Raw genomic sequence first — 26,287 nt, 5'->3', positions numbered from 1 at the left:
AGCTTCCATCCTTAGACTTGTGTAAGCTGAGCCTTGCTGTTCATAGCTTAAGAACAATTTCTTTTGAAATTTACAGTTTCTAAGTATAGAAAACCTTCATAATAGTATGACTCTTCTGTAATCACATTCATTTATGCAACATGAACCATTTTTTTATTTTCCACTTTAGTAAATTATTTGGTCACTTAAGTGTGACATATTTGTAATGAATTTGAAAAAAACAGCCAGTGATAATGTTCATCAGTTTAGTCATAGCTTGATGACACAGATCAAGTAGTGTTTCATTTAAATGTCCTCAGCTGCCTCTGCCTTGTTTATAGAAGAGTTTCCTGCTAGCATGTATCCAGCAGTGTGATATAGTGCAGAAGGCACTGTGCAATATACTATAAAATGTAAACATGTCTGAGTCACATAACACAGAATAGATATTTTGAAAGTGGTCCCTCATTCACAGTCAAAATAATCTAATCAAGCACAGTATGTAGACTTTCCTCAGCAAACTTGTAAGGTCTAAATATGCTTCATATGCAATGCATTGTAAATGTTTAGAAGTGAGGAAACTGAAATGGGGTAAACTATATTCTTACTGTAAAATCAATTACATTACCTTATGTTCTAACCAGGGCTGTAGACTAGGACCACACCTCTCAGAGGGGCCACTGCATAACAAACCATGATAGTAGTGTCATTAAAATAATATGAATTTTATCTGCATTAAATTTGGAATTCTAAATGAAATTAAATTAAATCAAAAATGAATTGACAAAACACAATAAAACATTTAATTCATAAATGTTGTCTTAAACACGCATTATGGGTAACCAGTACTGACTATAGATATTGTTGTAAAGAAACTGAGCTTTCTAATAGTAACCACACCAACACTATACAGACTAAATTTTTTTAATAATGAAAACATGACAGTACAGCGGGGCACCAAACATCTTTTCTCTTACTATCCCTGCTTGCCATTACTGTTAAAACTCCTTGCTATGCACAATCATGACCTCATTTCAGATTACAGTTCACCGTGTATAGAAAGTGGAAGTGTGGAATATTAATGCATTTCAGTGGTGTTTACAATTGCAAGTGACGTGCGTCAGAAATGTGTTCTCTGTGAATTAAGTTTAAGCAGAATATTTCCCCCTAGGTTGTGCCCTACCTGAATAACTTTACTGACAAGTTTACCACCACGTTGTCACCTTCACATAATGCCCGGGTGTTCGGGGTAGGCTTGTGACAATAACTACTTTTGTTGGTAGGTATATTGTCCCAGAAATAATTGCGATAAATATTGTCATTTTATGACTATTTTATGTCACTGATATAATGCTGATATAATACCATAATAATTAAAGTACACCGTTTCAAAGAGCAATGAACTTTTAATTCTTATTAGTCAATATTTCATATTTATTTATTTTAGCCAATTTCACGCTGACTTAAATAATGATTACACTATTGTAATACAATATTATGTATTCTGTATGCTTTTGTTATTGATTCTGTTTTTGTGTGTTGTTACAGAAAGACTGTATTCACAACATGACACCATTCTACCTTGCGCATTACTTAAATTCAAGTTCACTTGTGCATTCACATCATTTTGTGAAGAAGCAAGTTTTAATATTACGTTTATGTTGTGTATATGTCTGATTAGTCTCATATGTGTATAGGATGCGTTTGGGTGAGTTAATTAACCCGTTAGTAAACACGCTGGTTTACTGGTGTTCATTCACTGTTCAGCTTAAGTACCACGCCAGTGCCATATCTCCCTGCAATCCTGGGACAATTCTTAGCTCCGCCCAGGACGCAGCATCATTAGCAAAGCCTACTCCTTTTTTCCGAGCAAGACGTGGACTCGCATAAATACACTTAGCTTCTTGGTTCATGCTAATAGAATGGAAGAAAGGCCGTGACTATCTGTGCATTTTACACGCACTTTTAGTGGAAGGACACAACAGAGACCTTACAAGGTAAGACGTCTATGCAGCGGCTTGGTTCAGTACAGCGTGCCACTTTGTACGATTTGCTAAGCCTAATTATAACCTTGTTTTGGTCTGTCTTTACAGTATTGATGTAGAATGTCAATATAGCTAAGTGGAGAAAAACATTGTGCGCACACAAAACAGCGTACAGTGTGTCTCAACACCTTATCGGACTGAACGTCGTGCAAAACATCAACGTTTAATATAGGTGCTGGTGTATGAATTTATTGACATGTATTGACCTGAACAATTAACATTACGTTAAATTGTGTAGTTAGTTGTTGGTAGAGTGGATACCTCAGAAAACTTCTTCCTCTGCAATCTGTTCTGTTATTTCTCTCTCTCTCTCTCTCTCTCTCTCTCTCTCTCTCTCTCTCTCTCTCTCTCTCATATCTGCCGCCCAGATTTTGTATACACTTCAGCTTTCAGCAGCCCAACTAAACCCTGTGTGCATTTATTAGTGATTGTAGATAAAATGTTTGTAACTGGAGCAGGAGTTCTTGTTTCTCGTGGGAGAGACCTCTTATACTATATTCTTATCATCTGGAGCTCTGTTAGAAGGTACTAGCCGCAGGTTCGTCATGCATAAAGAAAAAATGGAGAAATGTATTATGAGCTTGGTTCTCACTGAGATTTTGCTATTGTTGAGTTGATCTTAACTGCTTCTCAGTGCTGGTATGGATGAGCATTAGAGTAAGTACATCAGCGTGTGAGTGCATATAAAGTGTTTTTGCCGCTGGTCCTTAAGGTCTATTCGGACGGGACTAGTTATATATGGGGAGGCGGGGTAATGCAATAATTACCAGAGCTTCTCTGTGATTTTAATCCTGTGCGAACTGATCAGGTCAGTTCTTTTTCCGGACATTTTCCGGAATGCGCGTTCCCGAGCAAGTTTACAGCGTCTTTTAGCTTCTATCAAACAGCCTGTAAAAATAACCCCAAGTTAAACTAATCCCGTGCGACTGCACTCTGTATTTTCTTAGGTAGCCGATTGGTGCTCGACATTTAATCCAGTCGCCAAACGCCAGTTTGACAGGACATTTATCGCAAACTTCCCGAAATACAGGTACGGTTTTATGAGTGCAATACAAAACACACATTGGGTACATGAACAAGAACTAAGTAAATGCAGAAACACAAGAACATGAAGTAAGCTCGACAAGCGCAAGACAAAAGTCGTGTCCCAATTCGCGCACTTGTACACTATTCAGTGCAATTTTGTAGTATAGTGTGATTAGTGTGTTCACACTGAAAACCCCCAAAGAACAATGTGCACTATAAGTTGCCGGATGAGGCACTCATTCAACCGAAAAAAGTGTGGAATGATGGACAGTTCATGCACTCAACTTTCCTTGCGATGTTTACATTGCCAATAGCCATAGCCACAACCACAACTTACTATGTTGATTTTAAATTGTGAAAGCAAAATTCGCCTGCGGAGACGATTACGCATACATCTGACCGTGACTGAGGTCTTGTTGGGCGTAAATGGAAACGTTAACAAACAGTAAAATGTACCAAAATGTATCTGTTTGGCTATTTTGCTAATGCTATCGCCATCGCATTACGTGCGTTTGACGTAATTTGCCCTCGACCGGGAAACAGCATATACGTTCCGGTTAGTACAATACCGGAAGTGTGCTATTTCAGACGATACTACGCTTCTAAAATTCATACACTAGACGGCACAGTGTTTAGTGCATAGTATGTCATTTGGAATACAACTAAAGAGTGTTACCAGAGACAGAACTTAAATGCCAGTGCTCATTAGACATAAATATGACACAGTTGTGCCTCATCTTGTGAGGTGCAGGGACTGATGGGTAACGCAGTCCTGACTACGCGTTGCGGAGTTATTATTGTAAATGTATGTCCAGATTTGGCCTATTGATAGCGCTAGAGGGCTTGAGTGGCATTCAGCAAAATTGCTGTAAAGGTACCTGAAGGTAGCACATTTCTCTATCACTGTGCCAAATTTCATGAAAAGCATATGAAGCATATCTATGGGTTGCCATAGACTACCAAGTGGAAGAGTATGCATAACACTAGAAGGTTAGAGTTCATGGATGAATTTTGACATTGGCTTGACAGAGCCTGCTAAACATGCTAAAACGGCTAAATGATATTTCAGCGTTTTGTTGTCATTGATTTTAAAAATGTTGAAACATTATTTTTAAAGGTTCCGCATTAAAAGTTAAAACGTTCGAAGATTAAAATGTTTAAACATGTCTAAAGGGATGGGTACCAAAACCCAGTATTTAACTAAATTATGAAAGACAGTAGTATCAATAAGCTCTGGTGCTATTGGATCTGCTTTTGGTACTGGAGAAAATATATTTCCTATTTATTATTGATAAATAAATGTTATCTTGCACATTTTATCTCACCATTTTATCATAATTTTATCTAATTTTATCTATTTCTAATTTGCGATAATATTAAGACGTTCGTGTGCATTTTCATTATTCACAATCCAGAAGTGAGATCTCTCGTGCGCGGAGGCTGACGGTCACATGCAACAGTGAGCGTGCACACAACACGAAAGCGCCCACTTAATACACAGAGTGACAGTGGTGGAGAGAACCAAACGTTTAAAAGAGTGGTTACACTTCACTACAGTTGATGCAGACAGCACCCGGTGCCACAAGTGCAACAAGATTTTTGCTTGTAAGTCCGGAAACACAAGCAGTCTGTCAAAACATCTTTCAATAGTGCATTATGTGCAGACAGAGAAATGCAAAGTTTTCCACTGCCTAGCTAGCTCTTCTCTGGTTGCCCCATCTACGTCAGGTATGTATGCTAACAGCCTTCCCAAATAACAATGACATATAATCATCGCATAATCAAGGTTTCTTGCGGCATCAAAACAATGTCCATCTCCGACACTGATCAAACTGATCATCTTTTTGCTTATTAAAGTCATGTTGAATCAACGTTGTTCAAGCCATTTAAAATAAATGTAAATTCGCCCTAATTGGTTTGCTTACCTTGAAATTGATTTTATTCGGGTGAGACGACATTACGTATTTTCAACGTATTTTCTACTTGTTTTTAAAATCCCAAATAAACAAAGAAATCGGTATGTAAACATTTATTCCAGTGGTTCTCAGCACAGGCGCGGAGAGATCAGAAGATCAGAACAAATTGTTTTCAAGAAAAAAAAACACAGACATGGCATCATTTGGATACTCGGTGTATTTTATTGCTTTTCAAATAGAATGTGCATAAATGAAAAACCCTGTGTTCCCTCTTAGCCTCTTAGAAGCTTAGCCTGCATTTTATCTAGCTATCAATGCAGACCAATGTTGCCAACTTGGCGACTTTTCAGACCCCTTTAGCGACTTTTTTTTTGTTGCAAAAAAAGTGCCTTACGACAAATCTGGGGACTTTTTGGACAAACCTTAGCAACTTTGCAAATGTTGCCAGTACTGTCCTGCAAGCGGGATGTCTTGCTTTCCCGCTGCACTCTCACCTCTCCCTCTGTCTGCCCTGTTCATTGTGTGGCTGAGAGCTGGAGATTTAAAAATGTCATGGTTAACGAGATGTGCCCTTCATCCCAATTTGCATAATTTGTATGCGAATGTTTATAGAATGCAAGACAAATGGAGTACCACATGTTTTACATATACAATAGTACACGTTATTACTGCGTAGTTCTCTTGTTCAAAGTTATGGAAGCCCTAAGCGGCCATTCATTATGAATTTTTTTCTTTGTTGTTTTCTCATGATCTCGACTTAAGTTTTTTTAAAAAAATACCTTCACACTGGTGCATTTACAAATAGGTTTATTATTATACATCAATCTTTTAAAAAATAAAGCAATGTTAATTCTGTTCTCAAAATGTTTCTTTTTTCATATACACCACACAAAGTGCCGAAAAGATTACAGTTAAAGTACTGGATCGATAAGCAGTATCGGTAAGAGTAGTAATACAGTTAAAGCCTTAACGATACCCATCCCTAGTTATGGTAGATACAGTGCTCTCCACTGTACTCAGTTATTGGCACCCTTTTAGTCAATACCTTTACCAAGATAACAGCTCTGAGTCTTCTCCTATTATGCCTGATGAGGTTGGCGAATACATGGCAAGGGATCTGAGACCATTCCTCCATACAGAATCTCTCCATATCCTTCAAATTTTGAGCTACATGCTGGTGGACTCTCCTCTTCAGTTCACCCCACAGGTTTTCTATGGGTTTCAAGTCATGGGACAGGGATGGCCATGGCAGGATTTTGTGGTAAGTAAACAATTTTTGTGTTAATTTTGATGTATGTTTTGGATCATTGTCGTGCTGGAAAATCCAACCACGGCCCATTTTAAGCTTTCTGGCAGGTTTTCATTTAATATCTGTTAATATTTGATAGTCAATGATGCCATATAACCTAATAAAATGGTCCTCTGGCAGAAAAACAGCCCCAAAACATTAAAGAGCCACCACCATATTTAACTGTGGGCATGAGGTACTTTTCCATATGCCTACCTCTCTGCGTCCACTAAAACCACCTCTGGTGTTTATTGCCAAAAAGCTTTATTTTGGTTTCATCTGACCATAGAACCAGATCCGATTTGAAGTTCCAGTAGTGTCTGACAAACAGAATACGCTTGAGTTTGTTTTTGGATGAGAGTAGAGGCTTTTTTCTTGAAATCCTTCCAGGCAACTTGTGGTGATGTGGGTGACTTCGGATTGTAGTTTTGGACACTTTCTGACCCCAAGACACAACTAACTTCTGCAATTCTCCAGCTGAGATCCTTAGAGATTTTTTGGCCACTCGAATCATCATCTTCACAGTGTGTTGAGACAATATAGACACACATCCAATTCCAGGTTGATTCATAACATTTCCAGTTGACTGAAACTTCTTGTGCTATTTTCTTATAGCCACTTCCCATTTTGCGAAGCTCAACAATCTTTTGCCGCACATCACAGCTATATTCCTTGGTCTTACCTATTGTTATGAATGACTAAGGGAATTTGGCCTTCCTCCCCCTGTGAAACAGGAAGTCATGGTTGAACAATTTCCTGTTCCTAGTCATCCAGGTGTACAAAAAAAATGTAAACTATTAATACTTCAAATATATTTTTCTCATATGAATTCATAGGGGTGCCAATAATTGTAGCACACATATATTTAATAAATACCTTTTTTTATAAACCTGTGTTGTTTGCAATTGTTTGATATCCATGAGAGCGGAGTATTTTTGTGAATGTTTTTGAATAAAATATCAGAAGGGGGGCACTGTATGTAATCCAGCGTGTCTTCTAGTTTGCTGCTAGATAATTGCTGTGGAATTCTAAAAGGCTGCTAGGGTGTTGCTAGATAGTTCCTGTGGTATTTCAGTTGAACTCTAGGGTGTTGCTAGGTGGTGTGTGTGTGTGTGTGTGTGTGTGTGTGTGTGTGTGTGTATATTCTTCTGGTTGCTAGGGTGTTGCTATGGTATCGCAGGTGGTTGCTAGGGTGTTGCTATGTGGCCGTGTGTTGTGCTGGCAGTGGCATAACCAGAAATTAATTTCGGAGGGATAAGGGACTATACAAAATAAAATCACAGTAGTTTTTTTCATCTGTTCAGTTAATTTACAGTAGTAAGTGTGACTCATTCAAGCATTTCAGGTGGATGTCAGACATAAAGCTGCAACAACTAATCGATAAAATTCATAATAATCATTTATGAAAGTCATTGTCTCATTATCGAATCTCATTATCAATTAGTTGGTCTGCACGCGGTACATTTACTCACTACGTTACTCCGAAAACATGCTTCGGAGACTAAATACTAAAGTTGTTTCCCAAATGACGTACTATACACTTACACTATATACAACGTACACTACCGCCTAGTGCAGTGTTTCTCAACACTTCAGTGGTCAGTGGTGTAATTGCAGAGGGTCCGTAGAAATGTTTATATATATATATATATATATATATATATAATATATTTGTTAAATGGATCAAAATATAGTCAAATGAGATGTTTTAAAATTAATCAATTTGGTTATTCGCATGCATTCACATATGTCATAGCTGATGATCGTTCATTGATTCATTTATTTAAAATTTATTTACAAATGAAATGATAATTTGCAAAAATCTATGAGTGGTAGACAATTTCAAGTGTCACATTGATGGATAAAATAAACAAAAGATCATTCAGAGAGTCAAATTAAATGTCAAATGAAATATATATATATATATATATAATATATATATGACTGTTTAATATATACCCTATAATTGTTGTGGAACGAGGGGGTCCTTGTGGATTGTTCGAAATATGCTAGGGATCCAGAGTTGACAAAAGGTTGAGAACCACTGGTCTAGTGTATGAATTTTAGAAAGATAATATAGTCTTAAATGGAACACATTAGTTTTTTACTAACCGGAAGTATGAGCCGCTTCCTACTCAGTGGCGCATGACGTCATACGCACGTAATGTGATGCCGCTAGCTTTAGCAGACACCCAGAGTCCCCGACAATGACTTTCTTCAGTTTACTTTTTGTCAACATTACCTTTTATTCCAAACATGACCTCAGTCACCATCAGACGGAGGCATAATCGTCAAGTGACTGAGTGTCATATCACATCAAACCAGTGACTACATTTCCCATCCTGCACTGCGGCCTACAAAAATGGCCGCCATGGTTTGCAATTCCCAGAACACTCATTCATTCTAATCACGCGCACCTGCATCCAATACCACACACAGTCACACCATAGTTTAAAAGGACTTTCTGCATTCACTGTGGATTTGGCGAAGCACCTGAAAGACGGTCCTATATTATGTTTGTTTGATGCAGCTGGCATTGTGGTCGTGAAACCAGCTAACGTTATGCTCCACGTAATGTTTGCGATAGCCATTTATTTGTTAACAATGCTAAAGCACTGCGATGTTAAAAACTACCTCCGAATGGGCCACCATGCATTGCCATTCAGCTCGTGTCCTGTCAGCTAAATGTAGCTACTGTCACTAATAATTATTCAAATGTTCATGCTTTTAATAAATCGTTTTGGTCTGCCACCATATCAGTGAATTTAAACTAATGCTTGCATTCAGAGTATAAGGTGTGTGCGTGTGTGCGTGCGTGTGTGCGTGCGTGTGTGCGTGCGTGTGTGCGTGCGTGCGTGCGTGCGTGCGTGTGCATGCGTGTGTGTATGTGCATGCACGCATTTATACTCTGCCAGTATCAGCCAGAGGAGGATGTCCTCCAGGAGAGTTTTTTTATTTCATTTTTTAAATTTTATACCACACTGTATATTTAAATTTTATACCACACTGACTTTGGTAACGAGTGTCGTGTACTTTTAGTGGTATTGGTACAGGCTACTAGATTTTTGGTATCGTGACATCCCTAAGAGAGGTTGAGCTCAGCCATCACAATTCACACTAGATACGCATCATCCTTTTAGTAATGTGCTACATAACCAGAGCAGATGGCAGACGCAGTTCTCCCAATGCAGCCTTCCACCATCCCCGATGACAATTTGTACACCTCAATTTCCCCAGCAAGATAACATAAATTTCAGACTTTGTTGGATATTTTGCCCATTGTGGGCTGGTTAACACTGGTCCAATACAGTGTATTATTGTAAGCTTTTTTTTTTGCTAATTATTAATCTTAAATTACGGATAAATTCCTAAAGTCAGCTCAATAAAGAGACCAAAATACTAATTTTAAATACAGTATCTCAAAAAAGTGAGTACACCCCTCACATTTTTGTGAATATTGGATTATCTTTTCATGTGACTGTCACGATTCCCCCTTGAAGCAGCGTGCTCTAAGCGCGAATGTGCGAGCACCTGCTTTTCCGTTGTTGACTGTAATGACATCTGGACACGTGTGTTTTGTTTAGGTTTGTCATGTCTCCTCCCTGTTCTGTCATTGGCTGGGATTTCACGTGGGTCTGAATTGCCCTCAGCTGCTAGCGGTTTAGACGCTGATCATGTCCGCATATATACCGCGCGCCTCCCAGCACACAACACGGAAGATTATTACTTTAGAATTAGTTTAGCTCGTATCATAGTCACGGTCCATGTTTAGAGTTAGTTCGCGCTGGATTATCCGCTTCCAGTCCCTCGTCATAGTTCGTTTCTTGTTTTGTTTATCGACCCTGTTTTCCGTGAGCACGACCTAGATTCCTGCCTTGCCCCGTGTATGCCTGTTTGCCAATCGCCTGACCTCTTGCACGTTTATGGATTACGTTTTGGATCACGTTTTGGATTTGTCTGCCTGTGTCTCTTTCAAATAAACAACTGTTCATCCTGCACTTGCATCCGTCCTATCTCTGCTCCGTCACGATTCGTGACAGAATCTTCCGCCAAAACATGGATGCAGCAGGAGAACGGAGGAGACGCAGAACCCGGAAGTCGACGCCAACCGTCCCCGCTATAGACTCCGTCCACTTCCCACAATGGACATTTTATGGAGCTTCCTGATCCATTTGACGGATTTTTCGGTGCCCCTGAATATTTCCTGGTAGACTGTCAATACTATTTCGCCAGCCTGTTAGACCCTACGCCAGAGGAGAAGCAATGGCTCCGATTCATGTGGTCCCGGTTCTTTGGACCGGCCCGTCAATAGGTGCAGCTCAAACTGGATAAGCACTGTAGGAACCTGGACGGTGAAGAACAATTTGTGGGGGAATTCATGGTGCGGTTCGGGAGTCCAAGGCGAAGGACGAGCTAGAACAACTTCTCAGGGGGGTAAGTCTGGCAGGCGAACCTGCCCTGCCGTTTACCTACTACTACAGGCAATTTCATGTAGAGCTCAACTCTGAGATCCAAGTCAAGTCTCAAGTCCCTGAGATCCAAGTCAAGTCTCAAGTCCCTGAGATCCAAGTCAAGTCTCAAGTCCCTGAGATCCAAGTCAAGTCTCAAGTCCCTGAGATCCAAGTCAAGTCTCAAGTCCCTGAGATCCAAGTCAAGCCTCCAGTCCCTGAGATCCAAGTCAAGCCTCCAGTCCCTGAGATCCAAGTCAAGCCTCCAGTCCCTGAGATCCAAGTCAAGCCTCCAGTCCCTGAGATCCAAGTCAAGCCTCCAGTCCCTGAGATCCAAGTCAAGCCTCCAGTCCCTGAGATCCAAGTCAAGCCTCCAGTCCCTGAGATCCAAGTCAAGCCTCCAGTCCCTGAGATCCAAGTCAAGCCTCCAGTCCCTGAGATCCAGGTCAAGCCTCCAGTCCCTGAGATCCAGGTCAAGCCTCCAGTCCCTGAGATCCAGGTCAAGCCTCCAGTCCCTGAGATCCAGGTCAAGCCTCCAGTCCCTGAGATCCAGGTCAAGCCTCCAGTCCCTGAGATCCAGGTCAAGCCTCCAGTCCCTGAGATCCAGGTCAAGCCTCCAGTCCCTGAGATCCAGGTCAAGTCCCCAGTCCCTGAGGTCCCGGTCAAGCCCCCAGTCCCTGAGGTCCCGGTCAAGCCCCCAGTCCCTGAGGTCCCGGTCAAGCCCCCAGTCCCTGAGGTCCCGGTCAAGCCCCCAGTCCCTGAGGTCCCGGTCAAGCCCCCAGTCCCTGAGGTCCCGGTCAAGCCCCCAGTCCCTGAGGTCCCGGTCAAGCCCCCAGTCCCTGAGGTCCAGGTCAAGCCCCCAGTCCCTGAGGTCCAAGCCAAGCCCCCAGTCCCTGAGGTCCAAGCCAAGCCCCCAGTCCCTGAGGTCCAAGCCAAGTCTCACATCCCTGAGCTCATGTTCAAGCCTGCTGATCCAGTTAACCAAGCTCTGCTAATATTTAAGCCTAACGACCAAGCTCTGCTCACGCCCCAGTCTGCTGACACGGCCAGCCAAGCTCTGCTCGCGCCCCAGTCTGCTGACACGCACCGCCAAGCTCTGCTCGCGCCCCAGTCTGCTGACACGCACCGCCAAGCTCTGCTCGCGCCCCAGTCTGCTGACACGCACCGCCACGCTCTGCTCGCGCCCCAGTCTGCTGACACGCACCGCCACGCTCTGCTCGCGCCCCAGTCTGCTGACACGCACCGCCACGCTCTGCTCGCGCCCCAGTCTGCTGACACGCACCGCCACGCTCTGCTCGCGCCCCAGTCTGCTGACACGCACCGCCACGCTCTGCTCGCGCCCCAGTCTGCTGACACGCACCGCCACGCTCTGCTCGCGCCCCAGTCTGCTGACACGCACCGCCACGCTCTGCTCGCGCCACAGTCTGCTGACACGCACCGCCACGCTCTGCTCGCGCCACAGTCTGCTGACACGCACCGCCACGCTCTGCTCGCGCCACAGTCTGCTGACACGCACAGCCAAGTTCTGCTCACGCCACAGTCTGCTGACACGGCCACCCAAGCTCCGCCCATGCCCAAGGTTCACCTGGTGACCTCAGAGCCTCAGCCTCCCGGTTCAGCTGAGGTCGTCGCTCAGCCTCCCGGTTCAGCTGAGGTCGTCGCTCAGCCTCCCGGTTCAGCTGAGGTCGTCGCTCAGCCTCCCGGTTCAGCTGAGGTCGTCGCTCAGCCTTCCTGCTCCATGGCAAACATCGTTCCCCCCGTTCTGCTTTGAGGAGACCCACGCTCCTCTCCCTGGCCGCACGGAGACCCACGCTCTTCTCCCTGGCCTTACAGGGGACTTCGCTCTGCCTTCCAGTTCAGCTGGGGACGTCGCTCTGCTTTCATGCTCCGACAAGGACGTCGCCCTGCTTCCCTGCTCTGCTGAGTACAGTGCTCTGTTTCCCTGCTCCGCCGAGGACGTCGCTCTGCCTTCATGCTCCGCCGAGGACGTCGCTGCCTTCATGCTCCGCCGAGGACGTCGCTCTGCCTTCATGCTCCGACGAGGACGTCGCCCTGCTTCCCTGCTCTGAGTACAGTGCTCTGTTTCCCTGCTCCGTCGAGGACTTCGCCCCGCTCTCATGCTCCGCCGAGGTCGTCGCTCAGCCTCCCTGTTCAGCCGAGGACGTCGCTCAGCCTCCCTGTTCAGCCAGGGTCGTCGCTCCGCTTCCCTACGCCGCCAAGAACACCGTGCAGTTTCCTGGCTCTGCTTAGGACATTCAGCCCAGGGGGCCGGGGCCGCCAATGAAGTGGGATGACTCATGGCACTCGGGGAGGAGTGCCTTTGGGGGGGGTTCTGTCACGATTCCCCCTTGAAGCAGCGTGCTCTAAGCGCGAATGCGCGAGCACCTGCTTTTCCGTTGTTGACTGTAATGACATCTGGACACGTGTCCCTGTTCTGTCATTGGCTGGGATTTCACGTGGGTCTGAATTGCTCTCAGCTGCTAGCGGTTTAGACGCTGATCATGTCCGCATATATACCGCGCGCCTCCCAGCACACAACGCGGAAGATTAATACTTTAGAGTTAGTTTAGCTCGTATCATAGTCATAGTCACGGTCCATGTTTAGAGTTAGTTCGCGCTGGATTATCCGCTTCCAGTCCCTCGTCATAGTTCGTTTCTTGTTTTGTTTATCGACCCTGTTTTCCGTGAGCACGACCTAGATTCCTGCCTTGCCCCGTGTATGCCTGTTTGCCAATCGCCTGACCTCTTGCATGTTTATGGATTACGTTTTGGATCACGTTTTGGATTTGTCTGCCTGTCTCTCTTTCAAATAAACAACTGTTCATCCTGCACTTGCATCCGTCCTATCTCTGCTCCGTCACGTTTCGTGACAGTGACAATGCTGAAGAAATGACACTTTGCTACAATGTAACGTAGTGAGTGTACAGCTTGTATAACAGTGTAAATTTACTTTCCTCTCAAAATAACTAAACACACAGCCATGTAGCGCAACAATTCTTTTTTTTAGAACCTCAGAGAGTTATTTGCCATGAGGTGCCATGTTGAACTTCCAGTGACCAGTATGAGGGAGTGTGAGAGCGATGACGCCAAATTTAACACACCTGCTCCCCATTCACACCTGAGACCTTGCAACACTAACAAGTCACATGACACCGGGGAGGGAAAATGGCTATTTGGGCCCAATTTGGACATTTTCACTTAGGGGTGTACTCACTTTTGTTGCCAGCAGTTTAGACATTAATGGCTGTGTTTCGAGTTATTTTGAGGGGACAGCAAATTTACACTGTTACACAAGCTGTACACTCACTACTTTACGTTGTAGCAAAGTGTCATTTCTTCAGTGTTGTCACATGAAAAGATATAATCAAATATTTACAAAAATGTGAGGGGTGTACTCACTTTTGTGAGATACTGTATGTATATTTTAAATAACTGAGTTTCCATTGCTTGTAATAAGCACAACTTGCTTAAATGTTGGCATTTTGTCTAGTTCTATGGCCGATTATGGTCTATGGACTGTTTTTGCTTTCCGTGAGAAGCCCTAAGAAAAACGCATGGCATATTTGAAGGAAAAGGGAAACTGTTTTAAATGGTGCTTAGCTTCATCACACACAGCTAAGACCTGCAGATATATGACCAAATGCTCCAAGTGTGTAAGTGACAGACATATTTCTGCACTGCACCCAGGTCCAGCACCTAAAGCTCAAGAATCAGCTCCCTCACCAAAGCATGGCTCATTGCACTGAGGTTTGTGGAGGTGACCTTAGTAATAGATCATGCTGTAAAATCAGTTTGGCTAGAGTCTACCTCATTGAGCCATCGTGACAATGCACTGAAGGTCTTTGTGATCCTTGATGAGCAAAGTCATTAGCTCATTCGAGTTTGTGATGCATTTAAAGAAGATGTCCCTGTCTGTGCATATACACTAACAACTTGTTCTGGAGTGACAGAGACTGTTACAAAGCATCTGGCTACCAATAGATGGTAAGGTGATCCTCCCTCTACCAAGTTTACTGGAGTGTAATGACATTCCCAACAACAGGGTAGAGATTCCCACACCTAGTGCTACTCTCTATCACTCTCCCGTTAGGCCAGTAGCTCCATTCATTCAAGAGTTAGACCCAGACGCACCTATTATAATTCTTCTGGGTCATGACAGTATCAGAGTATATAAGATCTGCAAACAGGTGAATGGTCCTCGATGCTCCCTCTGCACAAAAGCTTGACCTAGGATGGGTGATAGTTGGCAATGTTTGTCATAATGACATTCACAAGTTCACCACTGTAAGTACATTCGTTACCAACTTGAAGGAATAATGCCTGTCCATTTTTGTTCCCTGTCCTAATGTTTTTCATGTGACAGCAATTATCAGTGTAATAACAATCAAATTTGTCCTGCAGAGCAACTTGTCTAAAGTTACAAACATGCTCAGCTAGGCCATGAAGTGTTCAAGACAACAGGTGACCCCATCTGTCGGTGATTTGTGTTTTTTTTCACATAATGGAACAAGGGTTTAAGAAAGACAAAGGTAACAGCTGGGTGGCTCCATTACCTTTCAAATCTCGAAGGTGCAGACTCCCTGACAATAGATTTCAAGTCATGAAAAGGGTTTCTTTGTAATCTGGAGAGAAACCCAGAAATTAAACAGAATTTCCTCACCTTTATGGGAAAGGTATTCAGTAACAATCACTCTGAAGCAGCTCCCCCTCTCAAAGAAGGTGAAAAGTGCTGGTATTTACCCCTCTGTAGTGTTTATCACCCCCAGAAACCCGGGAAAATCAGGGTGATCTTTGATTTCAGTGCCTGTCATGAAGTTCCCTTTCAAAGGGAAATTCGACGTTGCGTTTAGCATAACACTATGGGAAGCGCCTCTCGCACATGACCGGTATCTGAAGCTTGTGTAAAATCATGCCTATTTATAGGCCGGCCATGATCAGGTGACGTGGCAATTAAGCACGTCGCGTGATATAAATATGGCACCTGTGAACCGCGCCATCAGCCTTTTATTATCTTCAGCGAAAGACTGCATGTCAGTTTTTTGTGTAAAGAAACAAAAAGATGAACCATTTCCTCGCTATCTTTTCTCAAAATCTCCAGAACATTTATATCCCTTTAAAAAAAAAAAAAGAGAGAAGAAAAAAAAGGAATGAGCGAGAGAGAAAATTGTGTGAGAGAATTGAGGAAGTGTGTTACGGCTTGCTCCCGTTTCATCATGGGGAAAAGTGCACACTTTCGGGGTAAAGTGTTTAGGAGTGTAGCATGCGATGGCAGTCTCGAGAGGCTGCCCATGGTAATGCCTACATTAAGCAGCTCGGCTCGCGACTCGCGCTCTTCTCAGCAGCCGAAGCGAGTTGGGTTTTGGAGCCTCGCGGATTTGGGCTGGCCGCTGCCGAGGCAGCTAGCTGTCTCAGGTTCGGGGGATCTCTTATGGATCCGGAAGAGGAGCCGGAGACGAGCGCTGCTCTATCTCTTACTCTGTCTACCAGGTTCGACTCTCCTCTGGATTTTGGAGCTCGCGTCGCAACTCCTCATTCCGCTATGCAAAGCCAAAAGGGGGAAAAAAACTGAAAGAAACACACACAATAATAGTAATAATTCCTCTCTGACTCCGCGGAGCCAGAAGGATGTGCTAAAAACTGAGAGCAGCATATAAATAGCTGCTTGAAGTTATTACTAAGGCTAGATGAGCCTTTTTCTCCCCAGTGAAAGTAAATCCCTCACACTGCAGAAACTCCCCTTTCTTCCAGAAGTGCATGACAAAATATCAGGCTTCTGGGGGAAAACCATGCATAAGCTGTATTTATAACCCCACGATGTTGGAATATTCGGCCGTTGTGGGAAATGAACGGCATGGCTATTTAGCTATGCTAAAGGTTGAGGAGGCGCTTGCGTGCTACCTCTCTCCATCAATGGCAGGTAATTAGGGGGGCCGGCTTTGCCATCCAAACCACCGTGTAAGGCCACCGTGGAATTGGTGGGCAAGGCCTATGCAGTAGTAGTCTTGCTTGTGGGTCACTGCAGACAGTGACAGTGTTGCAGGCCTACCAAGCAGACCTGCTGAGTGAGCTCGACATATGGCGACATTCAGCCAGTTCCTTCCCTGTTGTCTCGAGCTCACCGGGGCATAAACGAGTGGAGCCCGTGCCAGCACTAGTGCGAGGGAGACCCAGAAGGCGAGTATGGCAGCCCGCCAACCCCCGCAGACTGCCAGGGGAACCGGGCGGCCACAGTCGCGGCCTGCTACTAGGCCTGATCTGAGAATGGTCATAAAGGCCAAGCAGACAAAAAAGAGCAGTCCTGAGGGGCCGTGAAGGGACGTATCAGGGGACATGAGGTTGTTATGTCAGGTAGCCCCCAGTGCTACTGTAGGGCCTCCGCTAGCCAAGGCGGTCCCCAAGTTTTCAGTGTTCTCTGGTCAGCGAGCTGTCACATTTCAACGGAAATCTGATGCGTTCCCTCCAAGAGAATGTGGAATAGTTAACATCACTAAAAGACCATCGGGCAGCGTGGAAACTACTGGCAAATGTGTCTCCATGGGTTCTGTCTACCATAGAAAAGGGTTAACGGGTCCAGTTTATAGCTCGACACCCCCCCCTCCCCGGTTCAGAGGTGTGCTCACCACAGTAGTCAGCACAGACCAGAGCCCGACGTTAGCGCAGGAAGTAAGATCCGTCTTGGACAAAGGGACCATAGAACATGTACCCCGTTCCCTGAGGGAGGGAGGTTTTTGCAGCCGTTATTTCCTGGTCCGCAAAAAATAGGAGTATGCAGCGAATTTTAGATCTGCGTCATCTGAACTGTACTCTTCGGACATACAGGTTCAAGATGCTGACGCCCAAACTTACCGTTCCACAGATTCAGTTTGAGGACTGGTTTGTGACGATAGATCTAAAAGGTGCATATTTCGATATAGAAATATCGCTAGCTTTATCCCCTCGCACCTTCACAAAGTGCATGGATGTCACTCTGGCTCCATTGTGACTCCAGGGCATCCGTATACTAAACTACCTGGATGACTAGTTAATTCTAGCACGATCCAGGGAACTGGTGGTTCAACATCGAGATGTTGTTCTCACCCACATGAAGAGCATGGGGCTCAGGTTGAATCTCAGAAAAATATGCTTTCCCCAGTGCAGTGGACAACTTTTCTCGGGGTTATAAGGATTCTACTACATTGAGGGCGTTTCTATCCACAACATGCTTAAGGTAAATCCTATCAACACTGAGCAAGATAAAGCTGGATCTTGGGAGACTATTGGTGCTTATGGGCCTATTGCACAGAAGACCGTTCAGTGGTGGCTGAGAAGTTGGGGGTTTCGTCCGAGGACAAAACCTCGGAGAATAATCAGTGTCACACGGCGATGCCTACGTGCTCCTGAGAATTTGAGTATCCCCAGTTTCTAGCCTTGGGTCACACTCTAGGGGTGTCTCCTTAGCGCAAGATGGTAATGACAGACACCTCCCTCACGGGCTGGAGCGTGGTCTTAGACAGTTGTCCAGCTCAAGGTCTCTGGTGTGGCCCTCATCTGGAGCAGGGTGGCTCCATCCACAAGTGGTGGAGTCCATATGGTGAGGTTTGTCCAAGCAGGATTGCATGTGTTCGCCTCGTAGGAGACAACACATGTCCCGCTGTGGTTCGCCCTCACTCCTCCCGCACAATTATGGCTGGACGAAATGGTGTATATGTGGCCGAGGTCACATTTGTACGCTGTTCCCCCCATCGCTCTGCTCCCACAAGTTCTAGCGAGAGTTCGCCAAGACAGTCTATGTCTGCTGCTAGTACCACCTTATTTTTCCAGCTTAAATATGGTTTTAAGAGATAATATCCCTGCGATGTGGCACTCCTTGGAGATTCCCATCCGCGGGGATCCACTGTAGACCCAGTGAACTGCGCAATAACTACAGTCCATGAATTCTTACAAGAACATTTCTCAGCGGGGAGGGCTCCTTCTACAGTCAGGGTTTACATGGCTGCCATTTCAGCCAGCCATGCCCCTGTTGATGGAGCCTCTGTGGGGCAACATCCTCTAACTTCGACGTTCATGTGTGGTGTCAAGCGGCTGAGGCCCATCTGCAGGCTGCGCATACCTTCCTGGGACCTTCTGTGGTCCTGGAAGGTCTGTAAGGGACCCCATTTGAGCCCTTAGGGTCAGCCTCTGAGAAGCTTCTGACTCTAAAGGTAACTCTTCTGCTGGCCCTGACATATCTCAAGCGAGTAGGAGACCTACAAGCTCTCTCTGTTGGCCCTTCCTGCCTTGACTTTGCTCCTGGATTAGCCAAGGCCTTCCTGTATCCTATGCCGGATTATATTCCTAAAGTGCCTACATCTGCTGCCCACCCTGTGATGTTGCAGGCTTTCTGCCCTCCTCCATTCCCCACACTGGAACAAGAAAGAATGCACCTGCTGTGTCCAGTAAGGACTCTCTGTACTTACGCCCACCGCTCCGGCCAGTGGCATAAGTTGGAGCAGCCGCTGGTCTGCTTTGGCAGCGACAGTAGAGGTGATGCTGTGTCAAAGCAGTGCATCTCTAATTGGATAGTGGAAGCAATCTCGATTGCTTATGAGGTGCGCGGTCTCACTACGCCTCTGGGCATAAGGGCACATTCCACTAGGGCGTTCGCCTCCGCGAAGGCTTTGTCCAAAGGGGTATCTTTACAGGATGTGTGTGCTGCTGCAGGGTGATCTACGCCACACACGTTCATTCATTATTACAGCCTGGATGTTCATTCCAACCCGGGCTCGAGTGTCTTGCAGTGACCCTCAGGCTTGGGTTTTTTTTTTTAACAGGCCGTACCCTCGGTATGACGGAGTGGGTATTCTTGTTCCCATAGTGTTATTCTAAACGCAACGTTGAAGTTCCCTTTGAAAGGGAACGTCTGGGTTACGCATGTAACCCTGTTCCCTGAGAAGGGAACGAGACGTTGTGTAGCTTTGTCATACCAGGACAGGCCTGTGAATTGCGTCTTCGCTTCAGATAATAGAATCTGATGGCGCGGTGCCATATTTATATCACGTGATTTATATCAAGCTTCAGATACTGGTCTCACGCGAGAGGTGCTTCCCATAGTGTTATGCTAAACGCAACGTCTCATTCCCTTCTCAGGGAACAGGGTTACATGTGTAACCTAGAGGGCATTTCACTTAACGATTTTCTTTTGTCTGGGCCAGACTTAACACCCTTCTTACGGACATTATTGTATATCGCATGCGGGTCCATGTGTTTGGGAACAGTCCGTCTTCCAGCTGTGGCCATCTGTTGTCTCCAGCAGTCTGTCAAGGATGGTCACAGTGAGGTCAAGCACTTTGTGAACCATCACTTCTATGTTGACAACGGTTTGAAATAGGGTTGTCACAGTACCAATTTTTCAGTAGTCTGTACCTATACCAGTAAAATTCCATGTTTTTTTGTACCAATGCAAAATACAAAAACATGCTAATTGAACAACATACTATTTTTTTTTAATCAAGTTAAATATCAATATGAAATGTATTTTAAAAAATGCCATTCTGTATACTTCAAGTATATCATTATTAAAGCTACTAGAGTTATCCAGCCAAGAGTAGAAATTTTTTTCTGACTGACTGATATTAAAGACATAAACAGTGCTAACCACACATCTATTATTTTCTAACACATAAATTTCAGATATATAGGTCATCAAAAAGCCTCTGGTGTGTAAAATTTGTAAACCCCATCATGTCCTCCTATTTATTTTACCCCAATAAAAGTTAAAGCATTAAATGGTTAATAAGGACTCTTGACTGTATTAGCATTAAACGCACGTCTGCTAAACTTTAAGTAAGCAAAAACAAGGATTTTTTTTTTTGCAATAGTACACTCGAATTAAACTATGCTTCAACATTCATAATGCAACTGCTACGATAATTTGAAACTCACCTGCTTGAACTCCTTGAATAAATACTGTAGTTAAGCCAGCCACTCTTTGTGAAAGCATGGTTAATCTAGCCGCACGTACATTTTAGGCGCGTTAACACACTTGGCGGTAATAGCACCGAATGCGGAAAATGAGCGCCCAAGAGCTCCTACACAACATAAGCAAATTAACAATTATCATTTTAAATAAATAAGTAAAAAAATTTACATAAATCCGTGTGTCGATCTTTAAGGTGCTTTAATACTTTAGATGTGTTTCCTCCTTTTGTCACCAAACTTTGGTTACACCGTTTGCAAATTGGTTTTTGGTTATTGATGATGTCTCCTTTTTTGATCTGCTCTGCCGGTCGCCAAGGCTGCGTCTGAAACCGCATGTATTTCGCAAGTACATGTATTTCGTCTACTATATAGTAGGTAAGTATGCGGTTTCGGACACAACTAATGTCTTCTTGTTGCACAGTGCACCCATGAAAAGTTTCCAACTGACCACCTGTAGGTACCAGGTTGACCCAGTACTCTGTACTACCGGTACTTATGAAAATCTGGTACCGTCAACTTTTTTCTTTTTAGTACTGACTTCGTACCGAAGTACTGGTACTTTTGACAACCCTAGTTTGAAGTCTCTTCCTATAGTCAAGGTTGCGGTGGACCTGCTTCCAACTTAAGGCTTCACAAGATAGCTTTGAATAGCAAAGAAGTTCTTAAAGGTTTCCTATCCCAAGGTCACACCAATTATCTGCAAGATTTAGATCTTGGATCTGACATGCTCCCCACACAGCGCAGTCCGGGTTTCAATTGGAGCCTGAAATCTGACACCTTTACCTTTGAAATAGCCATTGAAGCAAAACCTTTTACACGTCAAGGTGTCTTGTCCACAGTCAAAAGCATTTTTTGACCCCCTTGGCATTGTTGCCCCAGTTATAATACAAGGCAAGACAATCCTGTGAGAGCTTATTAGCCAGAATTGTGACTGGTACACCCTCTTTCCCAAGGAGATGGCAGAAAAGTGGGATGCATGGTGATTTTTTGACTTAAGGATTTAAGGAGACTCCACATTCGAAGATGCTACACAAACAAATCACCTTCTAGAGCTACATGAAGAGAGTTTTTTGTCTTCTCTGATGCATCAACAAAAGCAATAGCTGTGGTCACCTACCTTAAAGTGACAGACTCATGTGGAACGAAGGGAAAACTCAGTCCATGCCCTGAACAGACAGTTCCCTGTCTTGAGTTGTGTGCTGCAGTTTTAGCAGTAGAACTGGCTGAGTTCATCATTTCAGAAATTGACATACCCATAGATACCACTGCTTACTTTACTGATAGTAAGATAGTTCTAGGCTACATCTACTGCATTTCATTGGCTCTGTACTTGTAATTTGCTCGATGACAAAGTTTCATCTAATCTAATTGAATAATGAGACCCAACACTTACATGTACAGGCCTTCACGTCCAAATCAGTGGAAATATGTGTGCACAGATGAGAATACAGCAGACGTATTGCAACTAGGTCTGTCACTGCTGCCCATCTCTAAGAAACCAGTTGTCTCTGTGAACCAAGGTTTCTGAAAGCTAACCCTCAGACACTACCTGAAGAGACCACATATAAGCTTGTGGATCCTTCTTCAGATGCAGAGGTATGTCCTCCAGTCTCCACATTAAACATCAAGATGATGAATAAGCAGCTTGGTGCACAGCGCTTCTCCAAAGTTTCCAGCTGAAAGTCAGCGACGCGTGCCACTGCGTGTCTTCTCCATATATCTTGTACGTTTAATAAAAGTCCACAAACACCGGACACTTGCAAAAGCTGGAACTACTATTCCATAGCTCCAGCAGTAGAAGAATGCTTGTGTGCCAAAAAGATCATTATTAAGGCAGTCCAAGAGGACACATATGCTCAAGCGTGTAAAAGCTTAGAAAAAATGGACAAGCTCTTTAAACAGCCACCTTGAAGGCTTAGACCCTTTCATTACTGATGGCCTGATAAGGGTAGGAGGTCGCTTAAGTTCCAGCTTGAAGAAAGAAGGCCCCTTATCATCCCTGGAAAACACCACATTGTGACACTTTTAGTCCGATGACATCATGAGAAGGTGCGACACCAGGGATGACATTTCACAGAGGGTGATATGCATGCTGCTCGATATTGGATAGTTGGTGGCAAGAGTCATGTCTGTAGTGTCATTCATGAGTGTGTCACATGCCGTAAACTCAGGGGAGAACCATAGACTCAAAAGATGGCCGACCTCTCAGTAGATTGTGTATCCACTAACACCCAATTCACTAGAATGTAGGTCTTTTTTGGCCCATGGACAGTGGTGGCAAGACCTACCAGAGGTAGTCATGCTCAGAGCAAAAGGTGGGCCATAATATTCACCTGCATGAGTGTGAGAGCACTGCACATAGAACTCATCGAGTACCTTGATACATCTAGCTTCATCAATGGCCTGTGGCATTTTCTTGCTATTTGAGGGCCTGTAAAGCTCATCCACTCAGACAGGAGAACAAATTTTGTCAGTGTTTCTAAGGAGCTTAACATTCCCTCCAATACTAACAGTACCGCTGTTGAGAAGTTCCTCTTGGACCAGGGCTGTAACTGGCATTTTTTCATGTCTCAGAGCTGACACATGAGGCACACTCCACTCTGAATGCAGAATCTCCTATTGTCATCTGACCAGGATGACCCATACGTAATCACCCCAAACACACTCCTAACCCAAAAGTCGGCAATTACCCCAGCCCCAGTTGGTGATAGGGCTAAAAACATTCATAAACAGCAGTTTTCCATAATACTGTGATTCTCTTCATCTGGGTGAAATAGGATGTAGATGGGGTGCCATGCTATCGGCTGTAAATATTGCTCTTTTTAATCACATCATATCTCTGTAATACTTAATCTTTAATGTTATTTATTCATTATTGTCCACCGGGCTATAGCATTAGCCATATCTGGTATTAACATTACATTTACTACATTCCTTGTTTAAATATAGAATATTGAATGTTATATGCAAGCATTATGGAATGTTGGACTAAGCTTGATGCTGGTAAGTTAGTAAGTGCTGTATTAATTTTTATGCTTATTTGTTTGTTTTAGTTTCACTCCTTACCTAAAACCATTAAACCTGTGGACAAAGAACTACTTGATGTGCTGGAGACTTGCATTTGGACTGCTACAGAGGGGGCAGCATTCTTTCTGGCCAAACCACTGGTGTAAGTTCAGTGGGCAGGGGAGTTTGTTGTATGTTGCCCTGATAAGAAAACTAAGCCTAAATAAATGTATTAAAAATTAATATTTTGTTTGTGTCAATATAAGTCTTGTGTCAATATCTTCTTGGTCAATATCATCTAGTGAAGCCTGTATTGGCACGTCTCCTATCATGTCTTTAGTGTATCGTCTTATGCCTAGTAGTTACAATTTATGGTGTGTGTGTACACGTTATATCCATGTCACAATTACCTGCTATATATTGTTGTTTTTACACAAACATGCTGTATATTGTAATGATCGGCTATGATGATGTCATGTGGGGTCAGGGGGCGTGGTCGCCACCCTGCTCTCTCTCTCTGTGACCTTGACATTGTGTGCTGACACGTGGTCTCATGTAAGGTACCATTTTTGGGATGCTTTACTCTGTTAAATCCTCTTCTAATGACTGACCTGTAACCATGCGTAAACCTATGGTATCCTTCACTGTAATAAACGGAGAACAGCACTTTCACTTCGTGTCCGGCTGAGTTATATTAACTTTCCTGAGCAACCCGTGAGGATCTAGCCAGATCCTTACAATATACATACCTTTTATTGCATTCTTGTTAATTATAATTAATATAATAGCTGTACACATATGACCACTTCTTGACTTATATTATCTATTATAAATTAGTCTTTTGTTTCTAATGTTGTTCCAAAATCCTTAACATAACTGTGCTGTGTTGTGCAAGTAGTACATTTAAAATGCATATTTAATCAAAGGTTTTAAAGTAGTACTGAATGTTTAACATATTATTATACATATTTAATGGTTTGTATTTAATGGCTTGTGGTTAATAATACATATGTAATGGCTTGTAAGTGTCTTAGAGTAGAGGTTCTCAACCTTTTGCAACTAAAGCCCCCCCCAAGCCTTCCCTATCATGTGTCACTAACACCCCCCCCCCCCATATTGGAGGAGACCAGATATAATGATAACCTGTTCTATATAAAATATTATATACACACAATATCTCACAAAAGTGAGTACACCCCTCACATTTTTGTAAATATTGGATTATATCTTTTCATGTGACAACACTGAAGAAATGACACTTTGCTACAATGTAAAGTACTGAGTGTACAGCTTGTATAACTGTAAATTTGCTGTCCCCTCAAAATAACTCAACACACAGCCGTTAATGTCTAAACCGCTGGCAACAAAAGTGAGTACACCCCTAAGTGAAAATGTCCAAATTGGGCCCAAAGTGTCAATATTTTGTGTGGCCACCATTATTTTTCAGCACTGCCTTAACCCTCTTGGGCATGGAGTTCACCAAAGCTTCACCGGTTGCCACTGGAGTCCTCTTCCATGACGACAACACAGAGCTGGTAGATGTTAGAGACCTTGTGCTCCTCCACCAAAGTTAGCCGTTTTCCCTCCCTGGTGTCATTTGACTTGTTAGTGTTACAAGGTCTCAGGTGTGAATGGGGAGCAGGTGTGTTAAATTTGGTGTCAGAACTCTCACACTCCCTCATACTGGCCACTGGAAGTTCAACATGGCACCTTATTGCAAAGAACTCTCTGAGGATCTGAAAAAAAGAATTGTTGCTCTACATAAAGATGGCCTAGGCTATAAGAAGATTGCCAAGACCCTGACACTGAGCTGCAGCACGGTGGCCAAGACCATACACCGGTTTAACAGGACAGGTGCCACTCAGAACAGGCCTCGCCATGGTTAAACAAAGTGGCGGCTGTGGCTCAGTTGGTAGAGTGGGTTGTCCACTAATTGTAGGGTTGGTGGTTTGATTCCCGGTATGTGACTCCACATACCGAAGTGTCCTTGGGCAAGACACTGAACCCCCAGTTGCTCCCTATGGCGAGTTAGCACCTTGCATTGCAGCTCTGCTACCGTGTGTGAATGAGACACAGTGTAAAGTGCTTTGGATAAAAGCACTATATAAGTGCACCATTTATAAGTTGAGCGCACATGCTCAGTGTCATATCCAGAGGTTGTTTTTGGGAAATAGACATATGAATGCTGCCAGCATTGCTGCAGAGGTTGAAGGGGTGTCAGTGCTGGAAAATAATGGTTTTGTGAGATACTAGGGGTGTGTGTATATATATATATATATATATATATATATATATATATATATATATATATATATGTATATGTATGTGTGTGTGTGTGTGTGTGTGTGTGTGTATATATATATATATATATATATATATATATATATATATATATATATATATATATATATATATATATATATATATATATATAAAAAAATATAGTGAGTACACCCCTCACATTTTTGTAAATATTTAATTATCTTTTCATGTGACAACACTGAAGAAATGACACTTTGCTACAATGTAAAGTTGTCCAAATTGGTCTCAAAGTGCCAATATAAGTGTCAACCCTCTTGGGCATGGAGTTCACCAGAGCTCCACAGGTTGCCACTGGAGTCCTCTTCCATGATGACATCACGG

General features: G+C 43.6%; 1 protein-coding gene across 14 annotated transcripts in view; it reads left to right on the top strand.

Moving 5' to 3' along the window:
• Positions 1 to 1,814: 1,814 nt before the first annotated feature.
• Positions 1,815 to 26,287, top strand: part of plat (plasminogen activator, tissue) — a 77,231-nt gene continuing 52,758 nt past the window's right edge. For 2 of the 14 annotated variants that reach the window (XM_017468031.3, XM_017468029.3), the window contains exons 1-2: positions 1,820 to 1,976; positions 2,972 to 3,054. Coding sequence is in view for 7 of the 14 variants with exons in the window: in XM_053680241.1 (XP_053536216.1) it covers positions 5,955 to 6,227; positions 23,692 to 23,807 (389 nt within the window). In the remaining 7 variants the exon portion in view is untranslated. Of the gene's footprint in view, positions 1,977 to 2,971; positions 3,055 to 4,465; positions 4,656 to 4,817; positions 6,228 to 23,691; positions 23,808 to 26,287 lie in introns of those variants that run through there. The other 12 variants (XM_053680240.1, XM_053680239.1, XM_017468021.3 and 9 more) reach the window with 11 other exon arrangements.

The sequence above is a fragment of the Ictalurus punctatus genome, chromosome 5 (assembly GCF_001660625.3).
Source record: "Ictalurus punctatus breed USDA103 chromosome 5, Coco_2.0, whole genome shotgun sequence".
NCBI lineage: Eukaryota > Metazoa > Chordata > Actinopteri > Siluriformes > Ictaluridae > Ictalurus > Ictalurus punctatus.
This window is presented reverse-complemented; position numbering and strand designations above follow the sequence as displayed.